Raw genomic sequence first — 27,119 nt, 5'->3', positions numbered from 1 at the left:
AGAGGTCCCATTGTTGTTGTTGTGCACAAATCATTGAACAACACAAACACTTAGAGCTGCTTTCAGTGCTGCCTGTTTTGTTACTTTATTAAACCCCCCAAAATATGACTATCCAGAGTTGGGACCAGGAAGCAGAGTTGCAGTCTTACACGCCTCTGCAGCTTCTCTCCTCCTGCTACCCCCCAAAAAACCCATCTCCATAGAGACTGTGTCAGCTCCCAAACAGACAAAAAAAAACTAAAAACCAGCAACAAACAACTTAAACATAAACAATCACAAAGAAAGAACAATACAGTATCCACATCTGAACCAAAGAGTAAAACAGTGAAATGTGGATTATTAAATATTAGGTCTCTCTCCTCCAAGTCTCTGTTAGTACATGACTTAATAATTGATCAACAAATTGATTTACTCTGCCTTACAGAAACCTGGTTGCAGCAGGATGATTATGTTAGTTTAAATGAATCAACACCCCCGAGCCATTCTAACTACCAGAAATCTCGAAGCACAGGCCGAGGGGGCGGTGTGGCAGCAATTTTTCACACCAGCCTATTAATTAATGAAAGACCAAGACAGACTTTTAATTCATTCGAAAGCCTGATGCTTAACATTGTCCACCCCAGCTGTGAAACTCAGAAACCAGTCTTACTTGTTATCATCTATCGTCCACCTGGGCCTTACGCAGAGTTTCTGTCTGATTTCTCAGACTTTATATCTAATTTAGTTCTGAGCTCAGATAAAATAATTATTGTGGGTGATTTTAACATCCATGTAGATGCTAAAAATGACAGCCTCAACATGGCATTTAATCTGTTATTAGACTCAATTGGTTTCTCTCAAAATGTAAAAGAACCCACCCACCACTTTAATCACACTCTAGATCTTGTTTTAACATATGGCATAGAAACTGAACATTTAACAGTGTTTCCTGAAAACCCTCTCCTGTCTGATCATTTCCTGATAACATTTACATTTACAATAATTGATTACACAGCGGTGGAGAGTAGACTTTATCAAAGTAGATGTCTTTCTGAAAGCGCTCTTGTTAATAATCTCACCTCCTCACTACGTACAGCTCCTGTGAAAACTAAGGTCTCTAATCAGAAGTACCTGACTCCGTGGTATAATTCTCAAACACGTACCCTAAAGCAGATGACTCGTAATCTGGAGAGGAAATGGCGTGTCACAAATCTAGAGGATCATCATTTAGCCTGGAGAAATAGTTTGCTGCATTATAAGAAAGCCCTCCGCAAAGCCAGAACATCTTACTATTCATCACTGATTGAAGAAAATAAGAACAACCCCAGGTTTCTCTTCAGCACTGTAGCCAGGCTGACAAAAAGTCAGAGCTCTTTTGAGCCAACCATCCCTTTAACGTTAACTAGTAATGACTTCATGAACTTCTTCACAAATAAAATTTTTATCATTAGAGAAAAAATTACCAATAATCATCCCACAGATGTAATATTATCTACAGCTACTCTTAGTACCATTGATGTTAAGTTTGACTCTTTTTCTCTAATTGATCTTTCTGATTTAACTTCAATAATTACTTCCTCCAAACCATCAACGTGTCTTTTAGACCCCATTCCTACAAAATTGCTCAAAGAAGTCCTGCCATTAATTAATTCTTCGATCTTAAATATGATCAACCTATCTCTAATAATCGGCTATGTACCACAGGCCTTCAAGCTGGCTGTAGTTAAACCTTTACTCAAAAAGCCATCTCTAGACCCAGCAGTCTTAGCTAATTATAGGCCAATCTCCAACCTTCCTTTCATATCAAAAATCCTTGAAAGAGTAGTTGTCAAACAGCTAACAGATCATCTGCAGAGGAATGGTTTATTTGAAGAGTTTCAGTCAGGTTTCAGAGCTCATCACAGCACAGAAACAGCTTTAGTGAAGGTTACAAATGATCTTCTTATGGCCTCTGACAGTGGACTCATCTCTGTGCTTGTCCTGCTAGACCTTAGCGCAGCATTCGATACTGTCGACCATAATATCCTATTAGAGCGATTAGAACATGCTGTAGGTATTACAGGTACTGCACTGCAGTGGTTTGTATCATATCTATCTAATAGACTCCAGTTTGTGCATGTAAATGGAGAGTCCTCTTCACACACTGAGGTTAATTATGGAGTTCCACAGGGTTCAGTGCTAGGACCAATTCTGTTTACATTATACATGCTTCCCTTAGGCAGCATCATTAGAAGACATAGCATACATTTTCACTGCTATGCTGATGACACCCAGCTCTATCTGTCCATGAAGCCAGATAACACACACCAATTAGTTAAACTGCAGGAATGTCTTAAAGACATAAAGACCAGGATGGCCGCTAACTTTCTGCTTCTTAATTCAGATAAAACTGAGGTTATTGTACTCGGCCCTGAAAAGCTTAGAAATATGGTATCTAACCAGATTCTTACTTTGGATGGCATTACCTTGGCCTCCAGTAACGCGGTGAGGAACCTTGGAGTCATTTTTGACCAGGACATGTCCTTCAACGCACATATTAAACAAATATGTAAGACTGCTTTCTTCCATTTGCGCAACATCTCTAAAATTAGAAATATCCTGTCTCAGAGTGACGCTGAAAAACTAGTTCATGCATTTATTACTTCAAGGCTGGACTACTGTAATTCATTATTATCAGGATGTCCAAAAAACTCCCTGAAAAGCCTTCAACTAATCCAAAATGCTGCAGCAAGAGTCCTGACAGGGACTAGAAAGAGAGAGCGTATTTCTCCTGTTTTGGCTTCCCTTCATTGGCTTCCTGTTAAATCCAGAATTGAATTCAAAATCCTGCTCCTCACATACAAGGTCTTAAATAATCAGGCCCCATCTTATCTTAATGACCTTGTAGTACCATATCACCCTATTAGAGCGCTTCGCTCTTGCTCTGCAGGCCTACTTGTTGTTCCTAGAGTATTTAAAAGTAGAATGGGAGGCAGAGCCTTCAGTTTTCAGGCCCCTCTTCTGTGGAACCAGCTTCCAGTTTGGATTCGGGAGACAGACACTATCTCTACTTTTAAGATTAGGCTTAAAACTTTCCTTTTTGCTAAAGCATATAGTTAGGGCTGGACCAGGTGACCCTGGATCCTCCCTTAGTTATGCTGCAATAGATGTAGGCTGCCGGGGGATTCCCATGATGCATTGAGTTTTTCCTTTCCAGTCATCTTTCTCACTCACTATGTATTAACAGACCTCTCTGCATTTAATCATATCTGTTATTAACCTCTGTCTCTCTTCCACAGCATGTCTTTTATCCTGTCTTCCTTCTCTCACTCCAACCGGTCGCAACAGATGGCTGCCCCTCCCTGAGCCTGGTTCTTCCTGTTAAAAGGGAGTTTTTCCTTCCCACTGTTGCCAAAGTGCTTGCTCATAGGGGGTCATATGATTGTTGGGTTTTTCTCTGTATCTATGAAGCACCTTGAGGCGACTTATGTTGTGATTTGGCGCTATATAAATAAATTGAATCGAAAGAGGAGAAAGAAACTGAGAATGACCAGAGCTGCTGTAATAGGCTGTCACACGCAAGGGGCACCGGAAGTGTAAACACGATGTATAAGTCACTTAGATAACTTAAAAATGTTTGGTTTTTTTTACTTTTTTCGGTATTTTATTTGTTCCTCAGTAAATTGGCTTGGCTGAGATTAAAGTTCTAAAGTTTTCACACAGCTGAATAAACGTCCAACAGAAAACTGATTAAACAGAAGTGTGAGATGATCGAGAATTTATGCCGGTATCCTGTTATATCTTAAATAGCATGGAGCACACGGCTGGGTTTATTAAACTCCACTGAGACATCTGGTGACACAAAACTAGAAGGCAAGAACGTCCAATTTCACAGACGCTCCCTTCGGTGTACCAGGCCTCCTGAGGACCTAGCCCACGTAGACCAGGAAGGCCAGGTCCTCATGAAGATGTAGCCCATGGATTTGGACACCCAATTAAATCTGACTTTAAAAGTCTGATTAAAATTTTCAGCTTTGTTTTTGACGCCATTGTTGTGTTTGTCACATTAAGCAGGTCAGGTATACCAGTTAGAAACCAAACACAGTTTCCACTGTGTGTGTGAAGGAGACACGAGGCTGGGTGGACACTTAACATCTGTAATCCAGCTGTGACAGAGACAAAGTGTAATGTGTGTGTCAGTGTGATGTGTTGTAGTGTCAGGAGTCAGTATGCAGCTACAAAGCTTTTTGTTCAGTGTATACAAACAGCTGTAGCTCCATAAAGGCAGCATGCAGAGACTCACAGTGTCTTATAATGAGAGGCTGCTTTCTCTCACACATTATGTTCACTTATTATCAGCACATGTTATTGTTCTGTGGAAGCTAACATCTTGTAGTTTCTGACACTTTGCATGTTTAGCATGAGGCTAAAATTCCCCCTCAGTGGGTCACTGGTGACCTGCTGGATGTTCAGAGGTTCATTAAATCCAACATGACTAAAAACTCAAATGTCAAAGGAAATAAACAAAATATTTAAAGTCAATCATTCTGGTCATAATTGTACTTTGACCTTTAACCTCTCTGCTCTTTGTTGTTTCCTCTTTCAGTCCAGAAAACCATCACAGCTGATTCTGGACAGGACGTCACTCTGACATGTCGAGCTCCAAACAACAACATCTTAGCTGTGCACTGGAAGAACGCTGACCTGAAGCCAGAATATGTGCTTTTGTACCAAGATCATCACTTTGTTCCAGATAACCAGCATCCATCTTTTAAGAACCGGGTGCATCTGAAGGACAGACAGATGAAGGATGGAGACGTGTCTTTGATTCTGAAGGATGTGATGATTAATGACACTGAAACATACGAGTGTTATGGCTTCATGGCAGAAACAAACTCATGGAAACTCATCAGCTCCATCTCCCTGAGTGTTGTTGATCCTCCAGGTGAGTGAGTAGAGTTGAGTGTTTTTGTGATCAGAGGTGAAGCTGCTTCCTGGTTGTTGATGTGTGTTTGTTGTATGGATGAGCTGGTGGATGTCAGAGGTAGACAGATGTTTCTCCAGCTGTTGTCTTTGTGGCTGGTAGTCTAGAGTTGTAGAGCAGCATTGTTTGGTTAGAGCAGAAACAAAGACATTTATGAATCCGTCTCTTCTTCTCTTGCTCTCTAACTCGTCTGTAAACGTGTGGGGAAACTCAATATTAAAGCCTACATCTGGAGGGGGAGGGGAGGGGTGGAGCTGGTGGTTGTGAGTCTGTGAAAGTGAATCCTGCCGGTGCCATAGCTGCTGAAAACGTACTTAGTGCAGACACAAAACGTCCATCAGCTTCAAAGTGTGTCAGAAAAATGTCCACATGGTGACTGATGGATGAGAGAGGTCCCATTGTTGTTGTTGTGCACAAATCATTGAACAACACAAACACTTAGAGCTGCTTTCAGTGCTGCCTGTTTTGTTACTGCACACATTTCTGATGGTCCTACAGTCCAACGTAGCAAACGTCTCTGTTACGTCCCCACATGAAAGCTAGGCGAAGAGGGTGGGGAGACAGTAAGAGTTGGATCCGGGTTGAAATGAAAAGAACACCAGGCAGAGGTATTTAACACAAAATAAATCTTTATTGTAATCAATTAACTCAATAATCATATAAATAGTAACAACAGAAAGAGACAGCACCGCTGCTTTAATGATAAATCAGACAGGTCAACCCAAAGAGATAGTGACCACTTCAACAAAGAAAACAACTATAAGGCTTCAACAGAAAAAGACAGCAACGCTGCTATTGGCAATAACCAGGCAGACCAAACCCAATAATGGAGGCCGCCGTTACGTCAGTGAAACCAATGCTCAGTTAAGCGCTACTCACAAAGCCTCTCCCACATCCACACTGCTCTTCTCCAGCTTATATCACCTCTAAGGGTAATTGGTGGTAAACGAGGGCAGATGAGCAGCAGGTGTGTCCTAAAGGAGAAGGCAGGAGCAGAGAGAGACAGGGGAGGGGCAATAAAGAAGGAGGCGGAGAGGGAGAGGACAACACCACGCCCACACACTCCCACAGCCTCAGAGGATGTAACCGTCTCCCTGAAGCCTCTTCTTAGAGACCAAAGGTTGGATCAGAGCGAGCAGCTGAAAGGACACATCTATGAATGCAGTCAGAGACTTTCTCACAACCTCACACTTCATCTCATCACAGTTAGATTCAGGTTTGAACTCAACTTTAAAATAAGATTTTAATTTTCAGCTTTGTTTTTGACGCCATTGTCGCGTTTGTCACATTAAGTAGGTCAGGTATAGCTGTTAGAAACCAAACACAGTTTCCACTGTGTGTGTTAAGGAGGCATGAACCTGGGTGGACACTTAACATCTGTAATCCAGCTGTGACAGAGACAAAGTGTAATGTGTGTGTCAGTGTGGTGTGTTGTAGTGTCAGGAGTCAGGATGCAGCTACAAAGCTTTTTGTTCAGTGTATACAAACAGCTGTAGCTCCATAAAGGCAGCATGCAGAGACTCACAGTGTCTTATAATGAGAGGCTGCTTTCTCTCACACATTATGTTCACTTATTATCAGCACATGTTGTTGTTCTGTGGAAGCTAACATCTTGTAGTTTCTGACACTTTGCATGTTTAGCATGAGGCTAAAATTCCCCCTCAGTGGGTCACTGGTGACCTGCTGGATGTTCAGAGGTTCATTAAATCCAACATGACTAAAAACTCAAATGTCAAAGGAAATAAACAAAATATTTAAAGTCAATCATTCTGATTGTAATTGTACTTTGACCTTTAACCTCTCTGCTCTGTGTTGTTTCCTCTTTCAGAGCGGAAACTCATCAGAGCTGAGTCTGGACAGGACGTCACTCTGACATGTCGAGCTCCAAACAACAACATCAGACGTGTGTATTGGAGCAGAGATGACCTGTTGCAAGAGAACGTGTTTTTATACCAGCATGGTCGTTTCGATCCAGCCAACCAGCATCCATCTTTTAAGAACCGGGTGGATCTGCAGGACAGACGGATGAAGGATGGAGACGTGTCTTTGATTCTGAAGGATGTGACGATTAATGACGCTGAAACATACGAGTGTTATGGCTTCATGGAAGAAACTCACTCATGGGAACTCATCAGCATCATCTACCTCAGGGTTTCTCCAGGTGAGTGAGTAGAGTTGAGTGTGTGTGTGATCAGAGGTGAAGCTGCTTCCTGGTTGTTGATGTTTGTTTGTTGTATGGATGAGCTGGTGGATGTCAGAGGTAGACAGATGTTTCTCCAGCTGTTGTCTTTGTGGCTGGTAGTCTAGAGTTGTAGAGCAGCATTGTTTGGGGAAAGTTAGAGCAGATCACATTAAGCAGGTCAGGTAAACCTGTTAGAAACCAAACACAGTTTCCACTGTTTGTGTGAAGGAGACATGAGGCTGGGTGGACACTTAACATCTGTAATCCAGCTGTGACAGAGACAAAGAAGTGTAATGTGTATGTCAGTGTGATGTGTTGTAGTGTCAGGAGTCAGGATGCAGCTACAAAGCTTTTTGTTCAGTGTATACAAACAGCTGTAGCTCCATAAAGGCAGCATGCAGAGACTCACAGTGTCTTATAATGAGAGGCTGCTTTCTCTCACACATTATGGTCACTTATTATCAGCACATGTTGTTGTTCTGTGGAAGCTAACATCTTGTAGTTTCTGACACTTTGCATGTTTAGCATGAAGCTAAAATTCCCCCTCAGTGGGTCACTGGTGACCTGCTGGATGTTCAGAGGTTCATTAAGTCCAACATGACTAAAAACTCAAATGTAAGAAGAAATAAACAAAATATTTAAAGTCAATCATTCTGATCATAATTGTACTTTGACCTTTAACCTCTCTGCTCTGTGTTGTTTCCTCTTTCAGATCAGAAAAACATCACAGCTGAGTCTGGACAGGACGTCACTCTGACATGTCGAGCTCCACACAACAACATCTTAGCTGTGCACTGGAACAGAGATGACCTGAAGAAAGAATATTTGCTTTTGTACCAAGATCATCACTTTGTTCCAGACAACCAGCATCCATCTTTTAAGAACCGGGTGGATCTGAAGGACAGACAGATGAAGGATGGAGACGTGTCTCTGATTCTGAAGGATGTGATGATTAATGACACTGAAACATACAATTGTGGTGTTTTCATGGCAGAAACAAACTCATGGAAACTCATCAGCATCATCTACCTGACTGTTGTTGATCCTCCAGGTGAGTGAGTAGAGTTGAGTGTGTGTGATCAGAGGTGAAGCTGCTTCCTGGTTGTTGATGTGTGTTTGTTGTATGGATGAGCTGGTGGATGTCAGAGGTAGACAGATGTTTCTCCAGCTGGTGAAAACGTACTTAGTGCAGACACAAAACGTCCATCAGCTTCAAAGTGTGTCAGAAAAATGTCCACATGGTGACTGATGGATGAGAGAGGTCCCATTGTTGTTGTTGTGCACAAATCATTGAACAACACAAACACTTAGAGCTGCTTTCAGTGCTGCCTGTTTTGTTACTGCACACATTTCTGATGGTCCTACAGTCCAACGTAGCAAACGTCTCCCTGAAGCCTCTTCTTAGAGACCAAAGGTTGGATCAGAGCGAGCAGCTGAACAGACACTGTTACTCAGTGATGAAACAGACTTTAAGCTAGTTTCACTTCATTTTATTAGACTCTGTTGCTGCACACACATAAACATCTGCTCGTGCATTTCCTTTTGCTTCTTCCTCATTACAGTAAGAGTCCAAGTGCAACAAAGCTTACAAGTCAAAAGAATTGACTCTCTTAAAAGAAAATTTAAAGCTTATAAGTGAAGCTTTGTTTTTCTCCACTCCCCGTCCTTTTCCTTTTGACATGAATACACTGTAACAGTGGCAACATAAATTGTGGCATGAAAAATAGTAATACCATTACAACAATACAGTGTCATGATCCTGGGTCATCGGATCCAGCGTTCTTAGTTTTCCTGTGTTCCTGTCTTGTTAAGTTCATTTGTTATTCTATGGGTTCTTAGTTGTTCAGGTTAATTTACTGGATTTCCCCTCGTGTCTTTATCCCCCTTGTCTCCCTCTGTGTGACCTTGTATATAGTGGTGTGAGTTATTGTGCTTTGTTCATACTCCTTGTGTTCTTTGTTTTCCTCTTTCCGTCATGTTCTCTCTCTGCCTCTCTCTGTGTTATGTTTAAAGTCTGCGTCCTGGTGTCAGCATTTTCATTTTCGTGTCCTCCCTGCGATGTCATGTGTAATTGTCCCCAGCTGTGTTCCCCGTGTGCTTCCACTTCCTTCATTACCTTCTGTGTATTTATGTCAGAGTCTCCCTTTGTTCTATATCGCGTTGTCCCACATGCAGTGTGGTCCCTTGTGTGCCTCACTGTGAAGTTTTGTTTGTGTTTTCCCAGTATCGTTTAGTTTTGTATCTTTTCCTTGAGTCTGCAATAAAGCAGTGCTTTTGAGTTTATATCCTGTTTCCCGTGAGTTTGCGTTTGGGTCCTCTCCTGCCTGCACAGAGCCGAAATATGAGATACAGATATTTTAAACTGTTTGTCTTAACCAAATTTCCCTTGTCCTTCTTTAAGTGCCGTATGTAACCTGAAAGCAGCAACTCCTTGTTTGTAAGGCATTCTGCTAGTTACTCTTTTGTGTTGCATCAAAGGACTCGCTCCACCTTTTGAGTCTGGATAAGTTCTTTCATGCTGCTTATCTCAAAACGCACTATTTTTTCAGTGACTGATTTTGTAGACTTGAGTGCATCAACAAGTGAGTGATTATCAGTGACACAGGTTATAAGTGTTGGATGTTTTACATTAACAGTGGTGAGTTCAGAGTGTAGCGTTGATAGGAAAATGGCATTTTCAATACCACGTGACATGGCAAGTGTTTCACCGGTCAGTATATTGTGTACAACCCTCTTGACTCTCTTTGACTGCCATGCCAGCAGTGAGAATCTTCCACTGTTCCCCACTGAGATGATGCGATCTCTTCCCTGTGTGCCTCCATCTGACAGATTTCTGAATGAGGAATCACTGAACACAATCAGCTTCAAAGCAGTGTCACTTCCTAGATACTGAAAATTCAAAGCAACCTTTGTTCATTTCAGTTTTCACACTATAAAGTTTGCTTCATGCAAAGTCTGCACAGTTGCAGTTTTTATAGCTGATGCCAAGCTGCTGGCATTAAACATTCCATCTGGTCTGTCCACCCAAAGAATTTGACCAATCTTAGACCTGAGCAGATCCCTTTCCTTATCATCAGGGGGGTGAATCTTTTTCCATAGCTCTTGAAGGCTTTACATTTATAGGCTGCATATGCTGATTTTAGCGATCCTGATGTACTTGCACTTTCTTGTCAGTGATAAAAAAAAAGGTTGTTTCAACATACCATTAGTTTTCATGTTCCTTACATCCCACCTAGAATCCATCTCGTATTTGCACATACCACTGTATCATTGTTCAAAGTCTATGTTATAGTTTGTCATGTTTACAGTGGGGTGTCTCGTTATCTGGTTGAATAAAGAATAAGAGTATTGTGTTAATACCAGTGTCCTTGTTCAAATCATCCAACGGTAATTCCGTCGCTCTTGTCCTCCCAGAGAGCGCCAAACAACAGCGAGTGCTTGCTTATCTTTTTTGAGCTCTGTGACTCGTGCCTAGATCATAACTTCATTCTTCGAGCTTTCATATGGCTTTAAGCAAGTTTAGCTTCACTTTATTAGACTTCATTGCTGAACACACATACATATCTGCTCATACCCTTCCTTTCGCTTCTTCCCCTTCATAGTAGGAGTCCAAGAGGAACAAAGCTTGTAAGTCAACAGACACATCTCTCAATGCAGTCAGAGACATCTTCACAACCTCACACTTCATCTGATCAAATTTAGACTAAACTTTAAAATAAGAGTTGAAGGATTAACTGTCTGACTGACTGTTACGTCCCCACGATGAAGGTCAAGGGGGTGTGTGCGGACTGGTAACAAATGGGTCCAGAACAGAATGAAAGGAGAACAGACAGAGGTGTTTAGTAAATAAGTTTTTATTATAGATAAACTTAACATAAAGAGTCGGCAACGCTGTTTTACCAATAACACTAGGAAAAAGGTCGCAACAACAAAAAACTCCACACCATGAGGAGATACTTCCAGGGCCCCACAAGATCACCCTGTCACTAGCAGCAGCTAGCTTTACTGCTTCCACAACTCAGGCAGAACAATCACACACCTAGAACACAAAGTGGCGACACCAGAGAAAACCACCCTCTGTCATCCAGTTCATTCCCAGCTTATATGACCTCAGAGAGGTGATTGCTGACTGGGCCCAGGTGGTAAATGAGGCCAATGAGCAGCAGCTGTGTCCTGGGGAGAGAGAAGAGCGAGAGAGAGACAGAGGGGCGGAGCAAGAGAGTAGGAGGCAAAGAGAGAACACCACACCCACACAATAGTAGTTTCAGGAGGTCCTGCTAGGGCCGTATCACTGACTGCTTGAAGTCAAGCATCCATCCACTTAGATGGCCTCCATCAGTTTTCTTTAGCACAGTCTTACTCGCTCTGGAATCGGTGTTAACCATCCTCATCTGTGAGAGTGTGAGGCTCCACACTGAGCTCATTTTTTATTAATTAATTTACTTACATTATGTCCTGATAGCTTTAACCTTAGAATTTAAACCATGTGTAGTTGAGCAGACTCAGTCCTCCCTGCATGTTTCAGGTGTTGCTGTTACAGAGAGAGAACGGCTGCTGTCAGTCTGCCATGTTTAAATCAAGGCAAAATACTGTAGCTGTGTTTCTGCTAGAGCTGCGTGATAGAACGATAACGATATGTATTGCGAAATAACGTTTTCTCGATAGAAAAGTTAAACTATTGTGATAGGCCTCATCTCTCTTGTCCTCTTAAAAAAAAAAAACAAAAAAAAAAAACAGCCAATCCAAATTAACTAGCGCAGAGCCAAACCAATCACAGTCGCAGCGTCACGTCACGTGACTTGTTACGTACAGCACAAGTGCCAAGCCGCACATGTGTATTTGTTTGGGAAGCAGCCAGCCGCCGTGCCGCCCGGGTAATGGAGGAAATGAGTGTGCCGACTAGAGAAAAATCAACCGAGAGCGTGACCGAAGGTTACCGAAGAGAAAACAGATGATGGTTCCAATGAGATTGTCGAACGGAAGAGCCATAGAAGTTCTGTAGTGTGAAGGTATTTCGGCTTTTTCAAGTCTGACAAAAAACAGAGTAGCGTGCACTGTAAATTGTACCGAAAGCAAGTCTGGAAATACAATAAACAGAACAAGCATGCTCATCTCTGACTGGAAGCGCTAATTCGTCATTCGGCTTTTGTCAGACTAAAGTAACTGTTAAAACTGTTTGAAAAGCTAAGCTATACAACAAGGAGAGATTGAGAATTTCCTTTTAGTTCTCAGTTTATTTGATATTGACAAAAGTGAGTCAATTTTGTCTGTGTTACGCCCCACTTACAAATGAAGTGTTGACTGGGGTGAGGGGTAACACAAAGTAAAAGAGAACACATGAACTACTGGAGAATAGATGTCATTAAACATGATTTATTGCCCAAAACTACTACAGTAAAAATAAACACAGGGAAGCTCTTTTCTTCAGGGTCTCCAAGGCCAAAACAAACAAAACACCCCCTTTAGCTAGAAATCAAACCAAGTACTCACTAACCAAAACAAGATACAATGGCTGAGTTCCCTGTCTAACCAAAAACAGGAGAAAACAGTTGAAACTAAAATGGCAGAGAACCCCTACCTGCTTCCACAACAATGAACTAATTAACACAATAACACAATCGCACAACCTTTGCTTACAATGAAAGAAAGAAAACCAAAGTTCCACAGAGTTTAAGGTCTCACACACATACACACTAAGGCCCGCTGCCCAAAACACAACAGCTCACAGCTCCGGCAAAAATGGGGGAAGTGGCAGGGGTGTGGCAGTTTAGGATGGCAGACTATATGCCGTGGCTGACGAACACACCTCAGCTGTGGCTCATGAGGCAGACCTGCAACACAAGAAAAGGAGAAAAGACACTCCTCTACAGAGGGAGAGCCACTAGAGGTCAGCGACCGTAACAGTCTGTTCTTCTGTAAAACAAACTAAGATTTATTTTTAGAATTAATATTTTGTTTCTAAGTGGTATTGACAATTTAGTAGTCTGTTTTGTTTGTTCTATTTTGAAACTTAAACGCTTTAGCGGCTGCCTTTTGTGTAGTTTGCAATATTTGCCTTTATTTATCTGAAAAAGTCTCATGTTCCTTAAGTACATCTACCCTGTTAAACTTATTATGAGAAATAAATATTTAAATCCAAACAAGCTGCTGATTATTTCACATTTTACTTGTGAGCAACGGCACATTTAAATCTTACAAATATAGTTATTTGGCTTATATCGTGATATATATCGTTATCGCCTGAAATGAAAAAAACATATCGTGATATGAAAAAATTTATATCACCCAGCTCTAGTTTCTGCCCTCTTGCTGTAATGTTCCTGAGACCAGCTGAGCAGAGTGACTAATCTGTAAGCAGTTTCCAAATTCCAGAATCACTGCCTGGATCGTTCTACAAACTTTGGAGGAGACTGATCACATTATAAATTTGAACCTCTCATGCTGAAATCATCAGTGATCCCTGACACATCTGGACCAGCTGTGATAAATTGTTGTTCTCTTACATCATCATCTCCTCTGGATTTTGGTTAAAATTAATTCATTCATGGTTGAGAACATACGAGCTGAGCTTTGTACACTGACAAACCCCAGTTTGCCTGTGTAACAACTGTATTAGGAAATTAAAGATAATTAATTCAATAATTATCAGGGTTAATGACACAATCACACTGAGCTCACTGAGGTGTTAAAAGAATCCTCTTTCAGTTTGCACTTTTAGTATTATTATCCTAGTATTTGAAGTGCTTCATATATAAACATTGTAAATTATGTAAACAGTGTAGTTTGTTTGGTGTGACAGAGCTGTTGTCACTGAATCAAAGGTTCAGATGTTCCAGCCTCATAATAAACAAACACATTTTCAGAAATTTGAGGATTTGACCTTCCAAAAGTCTCAGGCATGTTTCAATGATAGTGATGTGTCGGTTGTGAACGAAACGGCTCTTAGAGCCGGGTCTTTGAAGTGAACGACGCGAGCCGGCTCCTTATTGGGAGCCATGGTTTTTTATTTCTTCTTTCTCTCACCCTTTCTCTCGCACTTTTTTTCCGCTTCACTCCATATGCGAGCCTTGTGCTTTGCGCTGGGCAGAGGGGGGAGGGGCAGTAGTTACACTCAAGTAGCACAGGAACAGAGCGGGAGGGAGAGAGAGAGAAAGAGAGCCAGGGACAACAACATCACATTAGAAAGGTATAGTAATCATCCACAACTATTTTCAGTTGCGGATGATAAAGGATTCAGAAAGTTTATTCATGCAGGTCCATATGACAGAGAATGTGCATCTTTTTGTTTTCATATTATAAATTATGTTTAATTGTGTTGTGGTTTGCAGTGTTTTGTGTTGTTTCACTTTAAATTTGTTTAAAAAGAAAAAACTGAAAATTTAAAGTTAAAAGTTGAAATGTGAATAGTTGGTTTTTGTATTATATGATATATTTATTACATTTTATGTGGAGTGAATAAATCAAAGTATATTTACGGTGGCTGCTAGAGACAAAGCACGTACAAACCCCGAAGCACGTAAAAACTCCAAAACACATTAAAACTCAGAAGCACATAAAAACTCAAAACACGTACAAATCACAAACAGAAGTGCTCCAGGACGCTAGGCGCAGTGTTGAGCTTTTGTTACCTAGTTATTTAGTTACTTATTTGAATATACATGAGTGCTTGTGTATAAATACACACACAATACATGCTTTCAATTGTGTAATTTAAGTGATCTAGGTAGCTCTGTTTTGGAAGTTCAGTTAACGCTAGAAATGTGTTTTGGAGTTTGTACGTGCTTTGCCAGCTTGATGCTGGATCCCAGCCAGGCCTGTTTTCTATGGGCCTGGGCCACATACACAAAACTATGATCGGGCCAGATATGGCATGCCATCACATAAATAGTGCCTCATTGCCAGACCTGGCGCACATACACTCTGCCATGACACCAGTCAGTCAGAAGTGCCAGCTTGATACCGCATCAGGGCCAGACCTGCTTGCTATGGGTAGGTGGGGTTTTTTTTATATATTTTTTTTATCTTTTTATGGTGAAAACAAGATTGCAGACTGCAGTTTGGGTCAGACAGCAGAAAAATCCACCAGCATGAACATTTTCTCACTTCATACATGTTGTCAATTATTTTTTTTTAACCTAATCTCCTGAACTAGAAAAGGGGATGGATTCTGTTCTGTTCTTCACTGACAGCTGACACCTCACACCTGTTTCTCACCTGCAGGTCAGACAGGAGGAGACAGAAATGAACTGTGAGTCAGACGATCTAAGGACAGACACCAATGAACTTTCCTGAACATCCAGCAGACATCTCTGATGATCATCATGCTCACACTCAGACCAACAGTGTGTGTCTGTGCTGTCAGTGACTCTGAACTACAGTTTATTCATCTTCAGGCTGTTCATGAGATTTACTGACACAAAGTCAAACTGTGTTACAAACATACATGAATTTTTGTGAGCTCTAATGTCAGGATCAGTGAGTGTTTTTGTGTTGGTTTAGGTTAGGCAAATTAATTCTTTTATGTTGGTGTGATTGTTTATTAGCTTCATGTGACTTTTTCCTCCTTAAGTACTTTGTATAAAAAAAATCTTCTCTTTGCCTGACATTTTTTTAGTTTGTAAATCCATCTCATCAGACTTAAGAGGTTTTACAAACTGTTATAGGGGTGTCCAAATTCATGGGCTGCATCCTCTTGAGGCTGCATTTGTAGGCCGATTATGTCACAGCGACGTGCTGAAGGCTTTCCAAATTCGTAGACTTCTCCGAATGCAGCTGACAAATCTCTTCTCCTTTTCCCCGAATTTGAAGGATGGGTCGGGTGTGTCCTTCGTGGCCCACCGTATCCCAGAATTCATAGCGCGGCCCAGCCAATTCCAGTTTTCAACAATGTTGGTGGCTACTAAGTTTTTAATATTACTCTTATTACTCTTTCTGGGTCACAAAATAAACTTTTAACATATTTTCAGGCGAGAATGTAGCTGTGGAAAGTTCAAATATCTGCTCGGTTTATCAAGATATCACATATTTGCAAATGTTTGAATGTGTGGTTCATACAGAACTTGGTCAGTGACACTCACATAAACACATGAGTACATTACACTAACACATGAAAGAACAACAGTGTGGCATTAATCATTACAGCAGTAAGGACCATTTTTAATCAGCAGCCAGTTTGATGAACTGATGCTCTGTTGTCTGGTCTGACCAAAGCTCTAACTCCAAACATCACTCCACTGTTAAAGCTTCTGCACTGACTGTTTCAGGTTCAGTTCAAATCATGGATCTTATTTTTATGGCCTGACGGTGTGAAGCCTCCACCTACATGACTGAAGTGCTCCACCCTGCTCGACTTTTTTACTCCTCTCTCTGTGGTCTTCTTTAAACAGCCTCTTGGTGTTTTCTGTGTTGTTTGTGTAACCCACATAAAAAATAAAAGAACTGTGTCTATAACTAAATTGGAATCTTAAATTCCAACCGGAGCGTGTCCGTGAAGGCATCGCGACGCGTCATGGCGCGTGTCTGCACATGCCTGTTGTGACCAATCACATTCGCGAGGCACCGATATATGCCTTCCGGGTTGTCGTCTCGAAAAGACGCGGGGGAGAGGCGTTAGCGGATGGAAGCAACAGGTACGTGGGGCGAGCGCTTTTCGCTGTTTACTATCTTGACTTGTTTTGAATTAATTGTGGATTGCGTTCAACAGTATTTTGATACCGCCGTGGGTAGATGCGTGGGGCTCGTATGTGACATCGCACGTAGTGAATGGTGAGTGAGTCTGAATGTTTGTTTGTATTTGTAACCTGTATCAGTATGCCAGTGCTATTAGCTGATGGGATGGCTGAGGCTTACTGCATTACTACTGCTCTCACTTTATGTGGCTGTAGTTTTGTTATTTGAGATTGTCATTTGTTTTAATTCATTACAATGGTTGGATATGTATTTGTTGTATTTTCTCATGGATTTTGTGTACACTGGAACTAAAGCTAGCTTGGGAAGTTTAGATGAATTTTGCTAATAGTGGTTTTGTGATTATAGTGCAGGCTAGTGGTGCCCTGGAGAGACCACAGCGACACCACTACTTTGGATGGCGAGCTAGGCCCAACGAGCCAGAACCCCAGCTACAACTTCCTGCGGTCTGGTAGGAGGCTGCTGCGGCCTACACTCTCCCCTCTTGGTTTAGTCCCCTAAATCTCACTTCTGAGATTTCAGCTTTGGAATCTTAGTGCTGATCATCCTACTTCAAATTTCAACCTGTCTAGACTGTCATACGCGTTGGACTTATATCACTCATGAAATAAACTTTATGGACATTGTTGCCAGAGGTTGGACGAGGTTCCTGCACTGCCGTGCAGCGGATATTTTACAAGCTTGAATTGTTTTATTTTTTCCTTGTCTGCAGATTTTGTAAATATTGGTGTTTGGTAGTTGCACTTTGTTTTCACTATAAATAACATTTGTAATCACAATATTTGTGGTTGTACGTTTATTGTACTTCACTCACCTCCTAGAGCCGAATCTGATATCTTCTGAATTAGCCCAACTATTCATAACCAACTTAAATTATTTTAGCTTATGTACTTGCTACATAAGACAAATTAGTGGCGAGCCAGCCAGGAGGTTATGTCAAGTATAATATTGTTGTGTACATTCAGTCTCACTATCTCACCATATTACTATGAACATGGACTTGTTGGAGTCATTAGGTGTTAAAATACCAAACGCGGTGTTGGTCAGTGGCGTCCCCGCATATGAGGTTGAGGAGGTTGAAGATTTTCTTCTCCAGTATGGTGCTATTGAACGCTCCGTGCCAATAAACTCACCCGGTTCTGAGTTTAATAATATGCTCGTTGTTGAGTTTAAAACGGGGTCTGCTTTTGATTTATTGGGTCCGATTCTGCCGTATACATTTAAGCCCTTAAATAATGAATATCATATAAAAAGCTTGTCTAAAATCTATGCGGCTACTGTCGGGTGCACAAAGACTAAGACTTATTTAGCTGACTTAAAACAAGTAGCAAAACTGTCTGGTCAGGATTTTGCTGAAGTTCTCCAAGAACTAATGACCCAAATAAATGGAGCTGTTTCAGAACTGCGCCCAGGAAAACCAGAAGGGCTCAAGCAGGAATGCACTGCCGCATCTGAACACAAAATGGCTGCCACTCCGGATCGACAAACCCACAACATGGCTAGCCCTGTCACTTCTTCAGCTGCCCTACATCCTACAACAACAGAAGGACATTCTATCAGTATGTCTGCGGCTGAGTTGAATCCACCTGAAGTACAGAGGTATGTTGTGGAGCATATAGTAAAGAGCGAAGATGTAAACATACGCTCATCCCATAAGCTGCGCATGTTTTCTGGGAGACTACCACACCCACAGCATGAGGTGGACTATGATACATGGCGCTCTGGAGTGGATCTCATCTTAAAGGATCCAGCCATTTCAGAACTGCGAAGATCCAGACACATCCTTGATAGTCTTTTACCACCTGCAGCGGACATAATCAAGCACCTTAACCCCGACCTACCAGCAGAGACTTATATTCAACATCTTGATTCTGCTTATGGAATTGTACAGGACGGGGAAGAACTTTATGCGAAGTTCATGGACACGCTGCAGAACTCGGGTGAGAAGCCATCCGGCTACTTACAGCGACTTCAGGTGGCCCTGAGTTTAGCTGTTAAGCGGGGAGGGGTCAAGCAGGGTGAAGTGAACAGGCACCTGCTCAGCCAATTCTGTAGGGGATGTTGGGATAGTAACCTTATCTCTGAGCTCCAGCTGAAGCAGAGAAAATCCAACCCACCCTCTTTTGCAGAACTGTTACTCCTATTAAGAACTGAAGAAGACAGAGAAGCTAGCAAAACTCTGAGGATGAAGCAACATTTGGGAACACCAAGACACAGAGTTGCAGCTCAAGCTCAGTTCGCAGTAGAAGAAGAAAAGGGGGTCTGTGCTGCGTTGTCCACTCTCACCCAGCAGATGGCGGAGATACAAAAGCAACTTGCCGCCTTAACTGCCTCCCAGTCTCACCAGTCCTGTACTCCTGTTCCAAAGCAGCACCCGAAGCAAAGAACGGATACACAGGGGAATATATCATCTAACCCCAAGCCTGGGTTCTGTTTCAGGTGTGGGGAAGATGGACACATTAGACCACAGTGTGAGAACAGACCCAATCCCGCATTGGTCAATGCAAAACGCAAACAGTTCAGTGAAAAGAAACCAAAATGGCAGAAGCGGAATTCATCAACTGGACATTTAAACTAGATACAGTTTCTGTAATGGGACGTACAGGAACTGTGCAGGACCCACATTGTCCCGCAAAGGAGGAAATTGTTCACTGTGTAGACCTACACACTTGTCCGAAGGCAACTACAATGTTACCTCATGGGTTAGTTGGGTCAAGATGCACAACAGAGGTGACCCTAGCAGGCCATCCACAGAAATGCCTGCTTGATACAGGATCACAGGTTACTACAATACCTGTATCCTTTTACAACAATCATCTTCATGACCAACAAATTCAACCACTCCATGATCTTCTCCAGGTGGAAGGTGCTGCGGGTCAAACCATTCCATATCTTGGATACATTGAGGTTTCCGTCAAGTTCCCCAGAGATTTTGTTGGTGAAGAATATGAAGTAACAACATTGGCTCTAGTTGTTCCGGACGTACACCCTGACGTCCCCGCTACTGTGCTAATTGGGATGAACACCCTGGAACCCCTGTATGAACAGCATCTTAACCAGCATCCGAGCTATCAGCCTAGCACTCATGGGTACAGAGCGGTGTTGAAAACACTACAGCTGTCACACAAGCAGAAGGAGAATGGCAGCATTGGGAATGTGAGGCTACTAAGCAAAGCTCCAGTGCGTGTTCCGGCCGGCCGCACTATTGTCATCCAGGGCTCTGCCAAAGTTTCCACCCCGTTGTTTAGCCAGAGTGTTCTCCTACAGCATCCTGCTTCCACCTTACCTGGGGGGTTGTGTGTCAGCAGTTGTCTCATCAACTTCCCAGCTCTTTCTCCATACAAGGTTCCTGTGGTTATTACAAATGAGTTGGAGCAAGATACCTTCATTCCACCTCACAGTGTCATTGCGGATTTGGAAACCTACCACTGCATCTTGTCTGAACATCGCGTGACCCATCTTCCAGTCAGGAACACTACCACCAGCCTGAACTTTGATTTTGGTGATTCTCCACTGTCACCTGAATGGAGGATGCGAGTCATAGGCAAGCTGAATGACATCTCGGAGGTCTTTTCGCATCATGACTTGGATTTTGGATGTACATCAGCTGTCAAACATCATATTCCACTCCATGACAATACACCATTCAAGCAACGTGCCCGGCCAATCCATCCACAAGATTTCGAAGCTGTCCGCCGTCACCTGCGTGAGCTCCTGGAAGCCGGCATTATAAGGGAATCATCGTCTCCTTTTGCTTCGCCTATCGTGGTGGTCAGAAAGAAGAACGGTGAGGTCCGGCTGTGCATAGACTACCGGAAACTAAACCTTCAAACCATCAAGGATGCATACCCCTTACCTAATTTGGAGGAATCCTTTTCAGCACTCACTGGTTCTAAGTGGTTTTCAGTGCTCGACCTGAAGTCCGGTTACTACCAGATCCAGATGGAGGAGGAAGACAAGGCAAAGACTGCTTTTGTGACTCCTCTTGGGTTCTGGGAGTTTAACCAAATGCCTCAAGGTGTTACCAACTCCCCAAGCACCTTTCAGCGCTTGATGGAGCGATGCATGGGGGACCTTCACCTAAAGGAAGTGCTCGTTTTCCTGGATGACTTAATCATCTATTCGGACACTCTTGAGGAACACGAACGAAGGCTGCTGAGAGTCCTGAACCGGTTGAAGGAATATGGGCTGAAACTGGCACCGGAGAAATGTCGATTCTTCCAAAAGTCTGTAAAGTACTTGGGTCATATTGTCTCTGAGGAAGGAGTTCAAACAGATCCTGAGAAGATAGAGACCATCAAGACATGGCCGGTTCCCCAGACTCTGAAACAATTAAGATCTTTTCTGGGTTTCGCTGGTTATTACCGCCGGTTTATAAAAGACTATTCCGTCATTGCCAAACCTCTCAATGACCTGACTCGTGGATATTCTCCAGTTCAAAGATCAAAGACTCTGAAAGCTCACAAGATACCCACCTACAGGCCAAACCAACCCTTCGGGGAGAGGTGGGATACCAAATGTCAAGTTGCATTTGAAACCTTGATTGAGAAGCTTACAACTGCTCCGGTTCTTGGGTTTGCAGACCCGTCTCGTTCATACATTCTGCACACCGATGCGAGTGTGACCGGACTTGGAGCAGTGTTGTATCAAGAGCAAGAGGAGAAACTCCGGGTCATAGCTTATGCTAGCCGCGGATTGTCGCAGAGTGAGAGCCGTTATGCAGCCCACAAGCTGGAATTCCTCGCCCTTAAGTGGAGTGTGACCGAGAAATTCCAAGATTACCTGTACGGGGCAGATTTTACAGTGGTGACGGACAGTAATCCACTGACCTACGTTTTGACAACAGCTAAACTGGACGCTACTGGACACCGTTGGTTGGCTGCATTGTCAACGTACTCCTTTAAACTTCTGTACAGAGCTGGCAAACAGAATTGTGACGCTGATGCGCTTTCGCGGCGACCTTACTCCTGCTCCAGTGATGAAGTTTCTAATGACCATGAACTCATTCGTCAGTTCATTTCTCAACACACAGCTGATTCTGATGTCCTTCCAGAAGAGACTGTGAGAGCAATCTGCCAAAGTCATTTGGTCAGAGCCACACGGCCGGGTGACTGCGGTGAGGTTGGCTTCACACTTGTCGAGTCTTTGTCAGTTCAAATGGATACCATCCCTGACAGTTACTGTTCCGAGGACTGTCATCAGCTGCCTGTCGTTTCTACTCTTAACATCAAAGAGAAACAACACTCAGATCCCTGCATTCGAGAGCTTATTCACCAGCTTGAGACGGGGAACAGGGTTCCACCAACAGCTAGAGCTGAGCTCCCTGAACTTCCGTTCCTGCTCAGAGAATGGTCCAGGTTGGAGCTGGTGGATGGAGTCCTGTACAGGAGGAGACGGGACAATGGAGACCTTTTATATCAGCTTGTCCTTCCAGAGGAGTTGCGGCCATCAGTCCTGAAAAGCCTCCATGAGGATATGGGCCATATGGGGATTGAACGTACACTTGACCTTGTCCGTACGAGATTCTACTGGCCTAAAATGGCAAAGGATGTTGAGCAGAAGATTAAGACTTGTGGCCGCTGTGTGCGCCGAAAAGCCCTGCCGGAAAAAGCTGCTCCACTTGTCAGCATAAAAACATCTCGACCCCTTGAGCTTTTGTGTATGGATTTTCTTGCTCTTGAGCCTGACACTAGTGGCACTCGTGATATCTTAGTCCTGACTGACCATTTCACTAAATTCGCTGTTGCCATTCCAACACCCAATCAAAAGGCAAGAACTGTGGCGAAGTGTTTATGGGAGAATTATATCATTTATTATGGCATTCCTGAGCGAATTCATACCGACCAAGGGCAAGATTTTGAGTCAAGACTAGTAAAAGAATTGTGTGAGTTTGCAGGCATTCAGAAGAGCCGTACAACCCCTTACCATCCGAGGGGAAATCCAGTGGAGCGATTTAACAGGACGTTGCTGGCAATGTTGGGGACCTTGGAGACAAAACAAAAAACAAGGTGGAAAGAGCATGTGAAACCGCTGGTTCACGCCTATAATTGTACCAGGAACGAGGTTACAGGGTTTACTCCTTACGAACTCATGTTCGGTAGAACACCTCGTCTACCTGTGGACCTGGCGTTCAATCTGCCACTGCGGGAATCCCAGCAAAAGAGTCACTCACAGTACATTAAGTCACTCAAATCGAGATTGGAGGAAAGTTTCAGTATTGCCTCCAGTAACGCTACAAAGGCTGCCGACCGAAATAAGAAACGCTTTGACAATCGTGTGATATCATCAGCATTGGAACCAGGTGATCGTGTGCTTGTGAGGAATGTCCGCCTTCGAGGGAAGCATAAACTTTCAGATAAATGGGAGGAAGAAGTTTATGTGGTTGTCCATCGGGCTGGGGACCTCCCGGTCTACAAGGTAAAACCTGAGAACAGCGATGGACCTATGCGGACCCTTCACCGCGACCTCCTCCTTCCATGCGGCCTCCTCACGAGCAGTGAGGTTAACTTGGAATCACCAGAGCAATCGCTTCTGCACAGGCCAAGAACTCGGCAGCGGAACCCGGATTTAAATTCCCTCACAGAACCTCTGGTTGAGGATGAGGACACAGGAAGCTTGGTTTCATTGTATGTTAATCCTCCAACGTTGCACTTCACTGTGGAAAAACAGAATCATTTTCCAGATTCATCTGACGGTGGGAGCCTAGGACCACTGATTTTGGATCCTTCAGTTGAAGTGGAAGTGCAAGGAGAACCAGCCTCTGTGTCCAGTGTTCTTCCTCCAGCAGTGGAGTCTGGTGGTGGGCAATCTGACTCTGATGTGGAAGACATTTTGCTTGAACTTATTGAAAGTCACCCTGAAGATAGAAATAGCTTACCTGAAAATTTACTTGGAAATGGAGACATACTTGTCGACATTCCTGTCGTTGCTGTTGAAGATTCTCCTGCAGAGTCTAGTGTTATTGAGCAGGACACTGACATAGGTGATGGGCTAAGACGTTCACAACGACAAAGAGCACCACCTGATCGACTTCACTATTTCACTCGTGGTAATCCTCTGGTTTCCGTTGTCCAAACGATGTTGCATAGTCTTTCCGATGCATTGGGCCATAATGCTAGCCGTCCTTCGTCTGTTCACGTTGTCTAGCGTTTAACATGCGACGGGACGTGCATGGTTAAGGCGGGGAGGATGTAACCCACATAAAAAATAAAAGAACTGTGTCTATAACTAAATTGGAATCTTAAATTCCAACCGGAGCGTGTCCGTGAAGGCATCGCGACGCGTCATGGCGCGTGTCTGCACATGCCTGTTGTGACCAATCACATTCGCGAGGCACCGATATATGCCTTCCGGGTTGTCGTCTCGAAAAGACGCGGGGGAGAGGCGTTAGCGGATGGAAGCAACAGGTACGTGGGGCGAGCGCTTTTCGCTGTTTACTATCTTGACTTGTTTTGAATTAATTGTGGATTGCGTTCAACAGTATTTTGATACCGCCGTGGGTAGATGCGTGGGGCTCGTATGTGACATCGCACGTAGTGAATGGTGAGTGAGTCTGAATGTTTGTTTGTATTTGTAACCTGTATCAGTATGCCAGTGCTATTAGCTGATGGGATGGCTGAGGCTTACTGCATTACTACTGCTCTCACTTTATGTGGCTGTAGTTTTGTTATTTGAGATTGTCATTTGTTTTAATTCATTACAATGGTTGGATATGTATTTGTTGTATTTTCTCATGGATTTTGTGTACACTGGAACTAAAGCTAGCTTGGGAAGTTTAGATGAATTTTGCTAATAGTGGTTTTGTGATTATAGTGCAGGCTAGTGGTGCCCTGGAGAGACCACAGCGACACCACTACTTTGGATGGCGAGCTAGGCCCAACGAGCCAGAACCCCAGCTACAACTTCCTGCGGTCTGGTAGGAGGCTGCTGCGGCCTACACTCTCCCCTCTTGGTTTAGTCCCCTAAATCTCACTTCTGAGATTTCAGCTTTGGAATCTTAGTGCTGATCATCCTACTTCAAATTTCAACCTGTCTAGACTGTCATACGCGTTGGACTTATATCACTCATGAAATAAACTTTATGGACATTGTTGCCAGAGGTTGGACGAGGTTCCTGCACTGCCGTGCAGCGGATATTTTACAAGCTTGAATTGTTTTATTTTTTCCTTGTCTGCAGATTTTGTAAATATTGGTGTTTGGTAGTTGCACTTTGTTTTCACTATAAATAACATTTGTAATCACAATATTTGTGGTTGTACGTTTATTGTACTTCACTCACCTCCTAGAGCCGAATCTGATATCTTCTGAATTAGCCCAACTATTCATAACCAACTTAAATTATTTTAGCTTATGTACTTGCTACATTTGGTTCATGTATCCACTGTGCCTTTATGAACACTGTTATATCTCTGCAAAGGAAAGGGCATTTTTTTAAAGACAATGATAATGAGGGAATTTGTCAGGTTTATATAGTGGATTGTCATTTATGCTTAGAAATATCTACTCATATATGCTTAGAGTTTTATAATCAATGTCATGGTGGTAGAGGTTTGATCCTTAATAGTCTGCAAAAACTTTGTGTGCATTCCAGAGTGTTCTGGCATTCACACCCACATCCTGGGAGCATGGGAGAGGTCGTTCCTTCTCTTATTGTTTTATGGTAGGATAAACGTATCTATGTGTGTTTTAGGCTAAGTGCCTTTTGTTTAGATGAACTGCTGGACTTCCAGACCAGCAGGTTTAGGGAAGTTGTTTATGGGGACACACACTGACCCCCCCCCCCCCCCCCCCCCCCACACACACACACACACACACACACACACACACACACAGGTAAGGTACTCTTTGTGTGTATGTATACGTCATATATTAATGAACCTTCAACGCTCCAGCGAATAGGTTTAAGCTACAAACCTATCAGAATTCTTTCTGTGAATGAATGAAATATGAGCAGAATGTAAGGGCTAATAAAGCCCTTGAGGTGACTTTTGTTGTGATTTGGTGATATATGAATAAAATTGAATTGAATTGAATAAAGATTTACACATATACCTGTTGAATGCGTTTTTTTCATTGTTTTTGTCCCTGCAATCACAGACAAACCTCTATTTTTGAAGTGCCTTTGAGCAACTAATATACATCTTCCTCTGTAATATAATGCTGTGGGTAAACATGGCTGCTCTGGATTTACATCTGTGGATGGATGTGTTGATAAAATTATGAACCTGTATCTGCTGTGCGGACAGACCGATCACTGGAGTATTAAAGCTGCTCTTGAGTTTAATTTTATCCCCAGAATACTGAGTTTAGCCTCCATCTCCTATCTGTCAAACAATCTTCGACAAAAACTTGACTGGATTAGTGAGAATGACAGTTTTAGAATAAAGCCAAGAGTCACTGACTGCATGAACACATCAGGTATTCAGCAACTTCCTGTAAATTACAAGAAATCAGAGTAGAGGAGAGTAACTGAGTACACTTCCTCTTTGTGAGGATAAAGATAAAGCCTGACAGCTTCTCTTGAATTCATTTCATATGCTGTTTTTTCACAGATGAAACCAGCCAACAGTAAATCAGATGCTTTACACCTACCTTCACATGACCTTCATCTGTAAGAGTTGGGCCTGTGTTTCCACAAGCCCTGCTGGTTTAGAAACGTATTCTTGTTAACGACAAAAACAAGATGAACATCTTTTACTTGCTAGCACAATACACACAATACACATCACAGCACCTCCCACGTAAAACCCCCCAAATGGTTCTAAGACAAGGCACTATGTGTGTGTGTGTGTGTAAACATCTGTATGCATGTGTGTGTGTGTGTGTGTGTGTGTGTGTGACCTCCTGCTGACCAAAAGGGTCATATAAGCAGGAAGCAACATCACCAGAAACAGATTTTCCAGATAGGATGTATCTGCAATAAAAGCCTCTCCCAGCACAGTGGTCAGAGACAAAGGAATGTCTTGATCCTATAGATTGAACTCAGACCTTACAAATTTAAGAAGCATAATGATAACATTCAACAATTAGACTTAACACAAAGGATCTCTGAAATTCTCAGAAACTCATAATCCATCTCCCAGTGGGTGCAGCAACCATGTGTCAAAAGTGGTCAATTGAGAAATGCTAAAAAGCGTGTTCATGTAAACATCGTCGGGTCTGCCCTGGTACAATGGGACTTCTGCTCCTGAACCTCTGCGCACAGCGTCTGCAAATCGGGGCTGTACGAAGTCACTTCATCTTTACGCAAGACTGCAGTATATTTTGGTGATCATAACAGTTATACCTTTTGAGATATTGGGCTTTTTT

General features: G+C 42.8%; 2 protein-coding genes and 1 long non-coding RNA gene across 5 annotated transcripts in view; all 3 read left to right on the top strand.

Moving 5' to 3' along the window:
- Positions 1-27,119, top strand: part of LOC146712926 (butyrophilin-like protein 2) — a 62,466-nt gene that overhangs the window by 2,891 nt on the left and 32,456 nt on the right. For 2 of the 3 annotated variants that reach the window (XM_085445161.1, XM_085445151.1), the window contains exons 3-5: positions 4,565-4,903; positions 6,771-7,103; positions 7,837-8,175. In XM_085445161.1, the coding sequence (XP_085301287.1) occupies positions 4,565-4,903; positions 6,771-7,103; positions 7,837-8,175 (1,011 nt within the window). Of the gene's footprint in view, positions 1-4,564; positions 4,904-6,770; positions 7,104-7,836; positions 8,176-15,344; positions 16,531-27,119 lie in introns of those variants that run through there. The other variant, XM_085445170.1, reaches the window with a different exon arrangement.
- LOC146712929 (uncharacterized) lies at positions 16,579-17,590 on the top strand. The gene is made up of 3 exons (XR_014917447.1): positions 16,579-16,753; positions 16,828-16,889; positions 17,160-17,590. It is a non-coding gene; the product is annotated as an uncharacterized LOC146712929 (long non-coding RNA).
- Positions 17,758-19,905, top strand: LOC146712928 (paraneoplastic antigen Ma3 homolog). The gene has a single exon (XM_085445202.1). It carries the CDS (start codon positions 17,800-17,802, stop codon positions 19,387-19,389), a length of 1,590 nt encoding a protein of 529 aa, XP_085301328.1. The 5' UTR covers positions 17,758-17,799; the 3' UTR covers positions 19,390-19,905.

This window comes from Copadichromis virginalis, linkage group LG3 (assembly GCF_057382275.1).
Source record: "Copadichromis virginalis isolate Kocher_CV1m ecotype Utaka linkage group LG3, C_Virginalis_male_GT1.1, whole genome shotgun sequence".
Lineage (NCBI taxonomy): Eukaryota > Metazoa > Chordata > Actinopteri > Cichliformes > Cichlidae > Copadichromis > Copadichromis virginalis.
This window is presented reverse-complemented; position numbering and strand designations above follow the sequence as displayed.

Bases quoted from the DNA above. Each gene is read 5' to 3' on its own strand.
- LOC146712928 (XM_085445202.1), top strand. From the start codon at position 17,800: ATGAACATGGACTTGTTGGAGTCATTAGGTGTTAAAATACCAAACGCG.